The sequence below is a fragment of the Ranitomeya imitator genome, chromosome 10 (genome assembly GCF_032444005.1).
Source record: "Ranitomeya imitator isolate aRanImi1 chromosome 10, aRanImi1.pri, whole genome shotgun sequence".
NCBI classification, from domain to species: Eukaryota; Metazoa; Chordata; class Amphibia; order Anura; family Dendrobatidae; genus Ranitomeya; species Ranitomeya imitator.
This window is the reverse complement of record NC_091291.1, coordinates 89,612,374-89,625,550: the sequence shown is the minus strand read 5'-3', so window position 1 is coordinate 89,625,550 and position 13,177 is coordinate 89,612,374. Positions and strand designations below refer to the sequence as shown.

Here is a 13,177-nt window from a genome sequence, read left to right as displayed (position 1 = left end):
TGGCTGTTCTCCTGTCCTACTAGTTATGTGCTATTGTTATAACACAGGAGACTTGTAATTTAGGATTATAAAACCACATGATTGAAGAATAATCTCCCCAGGAGCAGAGGATTCAGCTTTCATAGATAAAAAAATAAATACCCCTCCTTCACTATTACTTAGAATTTAATTTTGCTTCGCATGTACGGTGCTGCCTTTACTTCTCTGGCCTTGTGTAATTGTATGTAACCACCGATCAACCAAACCGCTGCACAACCAACTCTATCCTCACCCATCCCTTGTAGATTGTGACCCCTCGTGGTCAGGGTCCTCTCTCCTCCTGTACCAGTTATGACTTGTATTGTTCAAGATTATTGTACTTGTTTTTATTATGTAAAGCGCCTTGGAATAAATGGCGCTATAATAATACATAATAATAATATACAATGCCTTGCGAAAGTATTTGGCTCCCTGAAGCTTTTCAACCTTTTCCCACGTATCATGCTTCAAACATAAAGAAACCAAATGTAAATTTTTGGTGAAGAATCAACAACAAGTGGAACACAATTGTGAGGTTGAATGAAATGTATTGCTTATTTTACATTTTTGTGGAAATTCAAAAACTGAAAAGTGGGGCGTGCAATATTATTCGGCCCCTTTAACTTAATACTTTGTTGCGCCACCTTTTGCTGCGATTACAGCTGCAAGTCGCTTGGGGTATGTCTCTATCAGTTTTGTTCATCGAGAGACTGAAATTCTTGCCCATTCTTCCTTGGCAAACAGCTCGAGCTCAGTGAGGTTTGATGGAGATCGTTTGTGAACAGCAGTTTTCAGCTCTTTCCACAGATTCTCAATTGGATTGAGGTCTGGACTTTGACTTGGCCATTCTAACACCTGGATACGTTTATTTGTGACCCATTCCACACAACTGGAACACAATAGTGAAGTTGAACGAAATTTATAGGTTATTTTAAATTTTTGTGGAAATTCAAAAACTGAAAAGTGGGGCGTGCAATATTATTCGGCCCCTTTACTTTTCAGTTTTTGAATTTCCACAAAAATGTAAAATAACCAATAAATTTCGTTCAACTTCACAATTGTGTTCCACTTGTTGTTGATTCTTCACCAGAAATTTACATTTGGTATCTTTATGTTTGAAGCATGATATGTGGGAAAAGGTTGAAAAGTTCCAGGGGGCCGAATACTTTCGCAAGGCACTGTATAAGGCTGGTTTCAAATTTGCGGTTGTGTCCGCAGCGTTTGTGCCGCAATTTTCCGCATGCGTTGTGTATTCCTATCTTTAACATTAGGGACGCATGTGTCTGCGATTGGTTGCGTTTTGCCGTGTTTGACGACGCATGCGTCGTTTCGTCATCTTCTGTTTGGCGCTGTAACTGCTACATGTAGTAATTTTAGAGGATTCAATTTGCTGCCTAGAAACGTTTGCGGTTGTTAGCGGAAGGAATGCGGCAAAAAAACACATTACGGTCTATGTGAACTCATGTGTTTGCAAGCACATATGTTTGCTTGCGTTTGTGAACGCATACGCTGCACCACAGGAAAACATGTCTGGACACTGATTAGCCTCCCCCACATACAAACTGATAAAAGGAGGGAGTGGGCATTAGCAGGTCACTACCCAGCAGACAGAGAAGCAGAGCAGACGCAGGCAAGAACCTTGGAGCAAACAAGACGCTGAACAATGTGAGTATATCCTAGCCATTGTCTTTATTTTCTATTTTCTGTCTCTATATGTCCTAATTTCTGCCATTTCTTTCTTTCTGCATGCATCAGAATGTCATCTTCTTCTGAGGAGGAGCAACGTCCTGGGCCTGCACAAGCCGAACATGTCAGTGAAGTGAGTACTCACCTCCTCAGATTGATAAGTATTCACTGTCACTTCTACACATATGACAATTTTTTTTTTCCTTTTTTTAGAGCACTTCTTCTACTGCGGCAGAGGCTGAGTAGGAGCAGCAGGTTCACGGTCAGGTGGCAAGGCGGCAGCGTGTAAGTATGCCTGGCTGACTGTTTATTGTATCCTCACTTTACTATTCTTGAATGTTCATTTCTTTACTTTCCTCTTTCTTTACCTTCTTCTTCTTGACTCCTGTTTTTCTTGACTTTCAATATTCATGCCAGTTTTCGGTCTCTGTTTTCTTTCTTTTCCTTATGTTAATGTTTCCTACATTAATGTCTTTATTTATTTTTTAGGTTCCAGAACGGGATGAGGACCTCATTGAAAATGACCTCCTAATCTCCCTTGTCCATGAGCGAGTCCCATTGTGGGACACCCGGGTTCCGCAGCACTCGGACAACGTGACGATCCGGCGGCTGTGTGATGCAGCAGTGACCTTTGCTGTTATCACACAACTGTGTGTGACTGGAGAAACTCTCAGGAGTTTCTCTCATCACACACAGTTGTTTGATCACAGTCCAAAGTGCATTGTCTAACCATTATTTATATTTTTCAACAGTGCTCAAAGTCAAAACACGTTGGCGTTCGATGAAGGATCGCTTCAACAAGGACCTTTGTCAAGAAGGCCGGGTTCCTAGTGGTTCTGGAGCAAGGATCCGCAAATACAAATATCACCGCATCCTTGCATTTTTGAGACCGGCCCTTACCCAGAGGACGTAAGTATTTTTTGGTGTTTTAGGTTGTGTTGGATTGCCTAATCTGTAGGTTTCTACTCCACAGGAGTTGGCTCTTAACTTTTGTAAATGTTTGGTATTCATTTTTTTTCTTCTTTTTTCACAGCACATGGAGCAGCACTCTTGACCCTGGTTCTGGATCGGTCCTTCATCAGACAGCCACGGTCCCGTCCCAGCCTTCCAGAAGTGCTGCAGCAAGTAGGCCTGCCACACAGACTGGAGACCAGAAAGCTGGTCCATCAGGTGTTCCCCTGTCCCAGTCCTCTGCCTCTTTTTTGGGGGGCTCTTCCTGGCAGCGGCAGAGGGCCTCGGACAGGTCACTCATGCCTGAGTTTTTGCACTTGAGCTCGGTCTTTCATGATGGACTCAAGGCGAAGGGTGACCGACTGGATAGTGCTATAAACCATATAAATACACTTATCCAGGAGGTTACCAAAAACCTTGACCAAGTGAAAGCCGACCTCCAGAGGCCAGCACATCATTTGTTTAATCAAATTGAACAGAACATGTCGGAACACCTTACTTCTGATCTCCAGCTTAGTGTCATACAGACCTGCAATGCTGCTTACATGCAGGCTATGCAGCAGAGTTGGTATTTTCAGCAGCTAGCGGCGGCATATCCACCTGTGCCTACACTGTCACGCTTGACCTCAATGCCGAGCTCTGCTGCATACCACTGCACGGCCACCTCCATTCCAAACACTGCCGGACACCACTACAGCACCACCACCATGCCGAGTGCTGTTGGACAGCCCACCATCACCACCATGACAACTGCTGCTCCTGCTTGGACCTCCTCCATTGCCACCACCATGCAGCAGCAGCACCCGGATCAGGACAGGTCGGACACCATCACCAGGTCCCAGCTGCAGCAGCACCTGGATCCTGGCATGCTTTTCAGCACCAGCATGCAGCAGCACCCGCACCCGGACGCTGGAATGGCTTTCACCACCACCAGGATGCAGCAACAGCACCCGGACCCTGGCATGGCCTTCCCCACCACCACAACCATGCAGCGGCACACAGACCCTGAGAGGTCACCCACCACGACCAGGCCACAACAAATGACCCCACCGAGGCCCCCACCGAGGCTTCCCAGACCGCAGCGCCGATCCCAAAAAGGGAAACAAAATGAAAAACAAAGGACGATCTCAATTCCTCCCCCCTCATCTCCCAATGTGTCTGTAATGTCAGGTTTGTCTCACCCTTCCAGTGCGTCTCTGCCCTCTCATGCATCAAGCCCCATCCCCGAACTCCCAGACCCCACTACTTTAATTGCCCCTTCTCCTGCCTCCCCTGCGTCGTCCACAGTTAGCCAGGCCTCACAGCTACACACACCCCATTTCCGTCACTCTACCCCAAGCAGGCGCAGTTAAATTAATTGTTTTGTTAAAAAATAAATAATAATGTTTTTTGCCCCCAATAATGTTTGGTTAAATGTGTATTTTGCCACCGGCAACACACACCGTGCGCCAAATAAAACACTGTGCCGCACACTTTATTTTTTGGCCAACTCATAACTCCAGTAGTTATTAAGTAGAACACTGCACCTTTGTGTGTTTGGTATAGAGCTATGAGGTGGCAAAAAACCCCCCAAAATTACTTGTATTTTCTCCATAATCTCTTCAGTCTGATTAATCTGTGTCACAGACTGAAGAGAAAATGGCGGTAATACAAAGCAGAAATATACTCAACAGGTCATGTTTAAAAAAAAAAATTATTTATTACACCTGACCTGGTGAGTAGAGAACTGCCGTGTATAACCTCCATTTTTTCTTCAGTGTACGTAATCTATTTCATACAAAGTGAAGGGACGATGGAGGTCATACAAGGCATATCTATACTTACCTGGACATGTGTCAGAAATAGTGAATTCATGAGGCTGTTATTTGTGCATCATGAATTCATTATTTCTGACACCTGACTTCATGAGTATAGATCTGTTTTGTAAACAGCCATCGTCTCTTCAGTCTGCGTCCAAAAGATACTGCAGAACAGAATCAGAACGTAATAACGTCAACTACCTTGCAACTAGCAACCTAAGTGGTTTTTAGAGGAAATACATAGGAGACTCGGTCAAGATATCAAAACACATAGTTTATTAACAAAAAATATTAGTAACATTTAAAACATAACTGGTACAGACCCAAACCCAACAGGACATTTTACACAATATTGTCTTGCCATGCCACACGTCCAATATCAGAATCAAAATAGGTAGCAAATTGGTCCCGCTGTGGCCAACTTCAACAGTTGACCGCAGCGGGTGATGCTGGCAATGGGTTTGCAACTGGTTCATCCAGTTCAATGTTGGGTCACTCCTTAGCCATTATGTAATTGTGGAGAACCACACAGGCTTTGACAACCTCATCGACTGTCTTCATTTTTAGATTAATGGCTGTCCCAAGAAAGCTCCATTTTGAGACTAGAATCCCAAAGGTACACTCTACTGTTCTTCGGGCCCTGGTCAGTCTGTAGTTATAAATTCTTTTAGTGTGGTTCAAGTCCCGACTGGAATATAGCTTCAGTAGGTTTTCACACATCTGAAAGGCCTCATACCCAACCATAACAAATGGCATCGGTGGGCCTTGTTGGGGAGAGGTCGTGGCAGTGGAAAATTAAAATTTTTGCCATACACACGTCGGCCCATATCAGAGTTCTTGAAAATCTGTGAGTCATTCCCACGGCCAAAAGCTCCAATGTCCACGGCGATGAAGCGACAGTCCGCATCTGCTATTGCCATGAGCAGAACAGAAAAATATTTTTTGTAGTTGAAGTACTCTGATCCCGTTCTGGCGGGTTTGATAATGCGGATGTGATTTCCATCCACCGCTCCCAAACAGTTGGGGAAATCACACACACCAGAATTTCTCTGCAATTTCAATCCACATGTCCTCGGTGGGTAGGGGTATAAACTCATCCCGGAGAACATTCCACAAAGCCCGGCAGGTGTCCGCAACTATTCCGGACAGGGTGGATATTCCAAGCCGGTATTGGAAGTGGAGGGATGATAAACTCTCTCCGGTTGCCAGAAATCTGAGATAAAATAAAAAAATAAAATTACAATCAATTCTATTTATGGTGGTGTTTAGAGAAAGACATAAAGGAAAATACAAATAATACATGGCAGACCAACAATAATTATGACTGGCATTTGTTTAGAATTATTACGTACCTTAATGTAACCAGGAGATGTTCCTCTGCAGGAATCGCTCAACGAAGCTGGGTGTCCTGCCTCCGGATGGCTCCTTGGACACGACCAAGCAAATCCCGAAAAGAGTCTTGAGACATCCTGGTATATTCCAGAAATATGTCCAGGTTGGCATAAAGCTCGCCATATAGCGTGTGGTAGGCTCCACGGCTCTCCCGGAGTTCAATAATGGGGTGTCTCCAAAACCGCCTAGGCCGTGTCCTTCGCTGTCATTCTCTATTTCTTTGTTGCTCCCAAGCAAACGCACAGGCAAGAAACAGCTTGATGCTTAAATCCAGGTTGAAATATAAGCTCTTCATGCGAAGATCCATCATGACACAGGATACAGTAGCAAACTGTGAAGATTTCAGCAGTCCAAGGGTCTATAGATATCTCATAATACACGCCCACTGTAGTCCCATTGGCGGTGTCTGTTTATCTAGATTTTTCTCCTGTTAAATTTTACACCATGCGTACAGAAAATGCAAACGCATGCAAAACGCATGATAAAGCGTTAACGTATGCGTCTAAAAAACCGTTGCGTTTGTACACGTTTCATTGCGTTTTTTTCTGCATTTGTGCTTGCAGATTAAACGCTGCGGATTCTAACGCAAATGTGAAACTAGCCTAAAATGGCTGCAATTTTTAGCTAAATTCTACAAATTAAAGAAAAAAAATATATCTTTAGACATTGTTTAAAACATAAACATGCAAAATGTGCTAATATTCTTGTATTAAGGTACCTTCAATCTCAACATATCAGTGCATGTCACAGGAACTCCACTTCTGACTCAAGAGAGGATACAGTGTTGTCCGGCGACCAGAGCCATGCGTGAAGGGGGCTGGATGACTGCCTCCTTTCGAAGCCCTTTTCTGTCTATCGGCCATGACAGAGAAGTTGCCTGTCTTTCTTATTAATATGCAAGTGCATTAATACATTTTAAATATTTATATCTTTCAACTATCCAGTGATTTTTTTTTCAAATTGACAACCGCTTTAGGCTGCCGTCACTCGCTAAGTATTTGGTCAGTATTTTACATCAGTATTTGTCCGGTCCGATTGGCACTGCATTCCACGCCCATGAGCATGGAGGGCAATGAATATTCACTTCATCCTGGTAAGATTGATTGATTGACCCCCATCCAGTTCCTGGTATAAATGGCCCCATCAGAAAAGATTAAAAAAAAGAAACATTACTCTTACCTTCCTCTGCTCCCTCGCAGTGTCAGTGCCATGCTCTGGTGCCAGCAGCTGATTAATGCTTGTCAGCAGCGCATGGCAGGGACATCATGGCAGGGACATCATAGCAGGGACATCATGGCAGGGACATCATGGCAGGGACACCACGGCAGGGACATCATGCGCTGCTCACAAGCAGATCGAGCACAGGTGTCGGAATACTAACTGGGTGTTCATCGGAGATCATGGTGAGTATCCATTCCTCTTCAGTAGCACGCACTGTCAGCTGCCGTCTTCCTCTCCTGCCAGCGGTCACGTGTGCCGATACTTAAGAGAAATGAATATTCTGAATATTAATTTCTCTTAATTATTGGCACACAACCGCTGGCAACAGGCGGCTGACAGTGTGTGCTACTGAAGAGGAATGGATACTCACCGTGATCTTTGATGAACACCCAGTGAGTATTCCAGCACCTGTGCTCGATCTGCTTGTGAGCAGCGCATGATGTCCCTGCCATAATGTCCCTGCCATGATGTCCCTGCCATGCTCTGCTGACAAGCATTCACCAGCTGCTGGCACCTGAGCAGGACGCTGCGACTGCGAGGGAGCGGAGGATTGTAAAAGGTCCCGCCCATCGGACCGGATCGGGGTAATTTACATAGGAAAACGGAGAGATTACCTCTGATTGTTCCACTCCTGATTTTGGCTTACAAATACTGATGTAAAATACTGACCAAATACTGAGCATGTGACGGCAGAACAAAGTCTCTTCCCCCGCTCCTCGGCGTTCTTGACGTAACGAGATCTGTGAATAGCACAGATCTCGTACAGTTTCTGCGCGTGCGCACTGAATTGGCCTCTAGCGCCTGCGCAGTATGCTTTGTCCAACTTGGTCAAAGCATAAAATTACTATTGCACATGCACCCGCATTTTTCATTATGTTCTATGCCCCCTTGCATGGCAAGACTTCCAGGGCACAGAACATAATGTAAAATGGAGCATGCGCAATAATGATTTTTATACTTTGCCCACTGTTGGGCAAAACATACTGCGCACGCGCGAGAGGCCACTTCAATGCGCAGTCGCAGGAAAACAATGCCAAGCAAGGCAGGAGGTGGGGAGAAATGGCGAATAGGCCCCGCCCATCGGACCGGACCTGGGTAATTTACATAGGAAAACGGAGAGATTACAAACGTATTTTCTCAGCAAAGGTGGGGAATTGGGGGTAATGAAAGGTACTGCGGAAATGCACAATTGAACCATATTTTTATCTCCAATCGAAAAAAAAGGGGTGACAGATTCCCTTTAAGGTTTTATGTACATGGCAGAAGACTATGCCTAAAACCAGTATAATTTTTCTTTTTAAAGTAATTCCCATCTTTAGAAATGATCAGTTATCTGCACGACAGGTTATAACTTGCTGATTGGTGGGGGTCCGGCTGCTGGGACCCCCACTGATCCCGTGAACAGGGCTCCAAAATGCCCCATGCGGATGAAGCGGAGGCTGAATATGTAGAGATAGTCAAGTACAGAGCACTGAGAAACAATGGAGCCGTGGTGGAAATGCCCAGAGTCTCGTTCTATGATCACAGGGGCTCCCAGCGGAAGAAGTATGTCTACAGCCACTGTATATTGCTGGGCACATCCCGGCAGACTTTTGGGGTACAGAGGTATTCTCCCTACATGCATCGTTTATAGAGGAGAGAACCTCTGTACATATGGAGGCCATAGGAGCGTGACACAATTTCTTTAATTCAAATTACAGAAAAACCAAAATGGAGCCTTAGTACATTCACTCCCTCTTCTAGACGGGAATATACCGGTACAGGGGACCCCATACAGTGGTCAGCACGGTGGCTCAGTGGACATTCTGGGGTCCTGGGTTCAAATCCCACCAAGTGGAACATCTGCAAGGAGTTTGTATGTTCTCCCCGTATTTGCGTGGGTTTCCTCCGGGTACTCCGGTTTCCTCCCACATTCCAAAGACATACTGATAGAGAATTTAGATTGTGAGCCCCAATGGGGACAGCGATGATGTCTGTACGGTGCTGTATTATGAATTAATGGCACTATATAAGTGCATAAAATAAATACAAGAACCGCCTAATGTGTATCTCTATGTGCCCCCCGTAAAGCCTCCATGCACAGGGCTCAGTTCTGTTTACTGATCATTAATATTTATTTAATTTAAAAAATGATTGACACACGATATAGAAACCCGATATTCAACGGTAAATAAAGACACAATGTTATTTTTGCCTTCATTTTATTAATTTAACATTGAAAATCAGAATAATGGCAATATTTGCATCAAACGTTGTGAATCTGAAGCATGAACTTGTAGCGTTAAGAGGGATATTTTTTTTTTTTTGCCAAAAAATAATAATCTGCACAGAAAAGCAATAAATACCAGATGTTATATTGATATTTACATATTATGGCACATAATTACGTTCGGGTGCCTAGATACAATACTTGTGATACCTGCCTCCGAAGAACCAGTGCATTTGCTAATCCCCCTAGTGGAGGTGCAGGTGCAGCGTATCGGTCGGGTGTATGAGTATAACATATTGGGGCGGACATCTTATTGTTTATAGCATCTGATCTTGATGCCTGGACTCTCGCGTATTGTCTTGGGTGTCCCTACCTTCTAGTGTGCCATCCCTTTCCTCGGAGGAGCTGGGTGTAAAATGTTTGTAGTTGACCGAATTGAGGAAGAGCGCTGGACTATTCATATAACGCTTGGAAAACAATAGTGTAAAATATTATAGGAAAGATGTGTCGTAAACGGAAAGGTGGTAGTGATTCCTAAAATTCTGCTGAAATAACATTTGGCACCATTCAGGGTATAAACGGGGCAGATTTGCTCCTTAGGTTCCGAGTAGAAAATTCATGTCACAAATTGTCAATAAACCGTTAATCCACAATCGTAATCTGTGATAAAGTACACATGTAATATTTAGCCACAGATTTCACTGACAGATTCTTTTCCGTCACAGTGAGTTATCTTTAAAATGAGACTATCAGCACAAAATGACTGTTCAAACCAAGCACAACCACCGGTCGGGAGAAAAATCCCTAATAAAAATCCTCCTTACGTGTCTAAATCTATCAGAAATCGTTCTCTTTTTAAATATGGTATTGAGGCGCTTGGTGCACCCCTGGTCGACCAGTTAGCGCACTTTATCATCTACTTGTTTTCCTGCCGGCTGTCCGCTAGCTCTACTACTGCCAGGTCTGTAAAGAAGAAGAGGGGTCTAGATAGATGGAAAACAAGTAGCTTGGAAGGTGCACTGAACCGCTCGGCCATGGCGAGGGTGCACCGGGCACCTAATTAACATACTTGCCTATAGAAGGATTTCTGCCAATCACAGCAATGGATTTGGGCTATGCCCCATACGAGGTGCCGTGCTTGGTTTGCACAGTCACCCTATGCTTACTCCATATAAAGAGAATAGAAGATCGTATATAGACTAATAGAATATCGATAGAAGTTCTGTGTACGTAATTCAGCAGCTATAGGTGAGGCCAACAGCTCCTGGCTGCTCTACGGCTAATATACATCTGCATCTGCCTTAGGAGTGGGTGGGATTTTATCTGCATTTATAAGTACGATTAAAGGGAATGTGTCATCAGATTTTGCTATGCAATCAGAGAGCAGCATGATGAAAGGGCAAAAATCCTCATTCCAGGGATGTGTCACTTACTGGGCTGTGTTTTGCTGTTTCAATACGATCAGTGTATTATCATCAGTAAATTATCATTCCAGGACTAGGTGTCTCCTGTTCCGACCCCACCACTGATTGGCAGCTTTCTGCCTCTGCACAGTATACAGAAGAAGCTACCTATCACTGGTGTGGGTGGGATTATACAGAGATCAGCCATGCTAGATCTACAGAAGAGAAAACTATAATTTTATCACAACTGCTGAACACAGTAAACTAAGTGACGCATCACTGGAATCAGGGTCTCTGCCTCTACATTATGCCGCTCTCAGATTATATAACACAACCTGCTGACAGATTCCCTTTAATGTGTTAAATCCTAATGTCAGGCTGAAAGCAGGAGCTGCTGGGGAAACAATACATGTTCAATAATGAGAAATACATACTGCTCTGTCCAAGGACATTTACTTTGACCTCTGCTTTTCTATAATGGTACATCCAGAAGTGTATCGAGAGTCTCAGCACTACAGAATGTCAATAGCGCATGATACGTAATGATTTTGGGTATTTGGGCCAGTAGATGGAAGGCGAATTGGTGATAGCTGAAATGTACAAATGCGAGTCACGTATAGTATACAGTGTTTTTGATCTTTGCTTGTAAGTGTGATATAGTTTATAGGGATCCTAAGGGTAATGTTTCTCCTTGTGGAGAGTGACATGCCTGTGTAAGGAGACTTATAGGCCGTGCAATGCTCCTCTGGGAGATTAAATATGCAAAGAGAGGAAGTGGACTAATCGGAGTTCCACATGTTGGAAGTAGGAATCCTAATAGTCAATATCGACCCTTTAACGAGCCTTGCCACATGACTTAGGATAAGAAGCAAAACCAGAATCTCAATTTGCAGACCCCCGAAACACACAGTGTCTGTGCACTGGGATTCTGGTTTGGCTGTTATCCTAAGTCATGTGACAAGGGTCGATATTGACTTTTTTGCTACTTCCAATAGGCAGCACTAGACTTCAAGTCTTCGTCATCTCTGAAGAGGTTATTTGCATAGTTTAAAGGAACATTGCTTTTACACAAACGTATAAATCCTCTTACCAATCACACACTACGCGGCAGACACATTGACGGATTCTGAAAAAAAATACTTTGCCAAATATCGCAACGCTCTTGTGTCCGATATTACACTTGTATAAGCCGCAATAACAGACACGGCCTGTGGACGGGAGTGGCGCTGTTTCTTTAAAAAAAAAAAAAAAATATCACAATCATTTTCCGTGTCCTAGATGACATCCTTCACAACATGTGAACGTATTTACAAGTACAGGAATGCAAAAAGAAAAAAATAATGTTACCTATAAACAATAATGTCCTAGTTGTTGTGCCTAATATTAGATTGCTTTTAAGGACATTAAAAAATAATAATTAAAAAAAAGTAAAAAAAAAAAAAAAGTGCCAAGCTGCGTTTCCTCTATAATGTGCAACTGATGTATTAATCTAATCTCTAGCACAATAACTGATGGCAGCCAATATTAATGTGAATTTCATCATCTCTTTAGCTAGGATGTAATGTCTACATGGTGTAAGTTCAAGCTTTTCCTGAGTTTCCTTATAGTCACATATTGATATAATAGAGCACACAACCTCAGATTCACTCAGTTCTGTCCTAAGAAATTCCCCGCAGTAACAGCAGCTTCCTTCTGTTACTTCATTTTCGGTTATAGAATATTTTAATGGTTTTCAATGCGAAGTTACGTACAATTTGTGATCTGCCTTACATTGTTTCCTACTATTCTGTAGATTTTTAGACGACTAATGTTTCCGTACATCATTTCAAGAAATGCAATGAGATGGCCCCCAATAAAAAAAAAAAAAAAAAAAAAAAAGATATTTTTTTTAACTGAAAGTAAATAAGTAAAAAGAAAAAAACTTAATTAACTGAAAGAAAACAAGTAAAAAAAAAAGATTTAATTAACTGAAAGTAAATAAGTGATAAAAAAAAGTTTTGTGAAGTCTTGAATTTAAAGTGTAGATAAATGGTTGGTCTGTGAAATGTGATAGAGTAACCTGACGAACCCCAGTTGGGGAAAGTTAACAGGTTACACATACAGCCATTTATTGCTTGGAAAAATCACTCAAACTGCGTTTACCGTAATTAAATATCTGAGTATACATTGTAAATTGAATGTCTTTTTATTCTCTCTCTTGCACATTGCAGAATTTAGTTTCCGGGCCTACAGTTTCCCAAATAACATCTTCGCTTTCAGTCCCTTCGTTAGGTTAATTTTCAGTTTTATAAATAAAATCCAAGCACGGAGATCGGGCATAAGAGTAGGTAAAACAGCCAGGTATTGTGATGCATCGGAGAAGAGCTGGAGACTAAAAGAAAGGAAGAAGAAAACAAGGTTAAACGTAGACGACAAAGTTCAGTTGGTAAATTATATATATATATTTTTTTAATTTAATGATTTCTAACTTAAAAAAAAGAAAGGAAAAAAAAATCAGA

At 42.8% G+C, this 13,177-nt stretch overlaps 1 protein-coding gene across 1 annotated transcript in view; it reads right to left on the bottom strand.

The window, feature by feature from the left end:
- Window positions 1–12,027: 12,027 nt before the first annotated feature.
- LOC138651609 (alpha-tectorin-like) overlaps window positions 12,028–13,177 on the bottom strand; it is a 360,891-nt gene continuing 359,741 nt past the window's right edge. Inside the window, exon 30 of the mRNA XM_069741925.1 lies at window positions 12,028–13,050. Coding sequence (XP_069598026.1) covers window positions 12,965–13,050 — 86 coding nt within the window. The 3' untranslated portion in view covers window positions 12,028–12,964. The remainder of the gene's footprint in view (window positions 13,051–13,177) is intronic.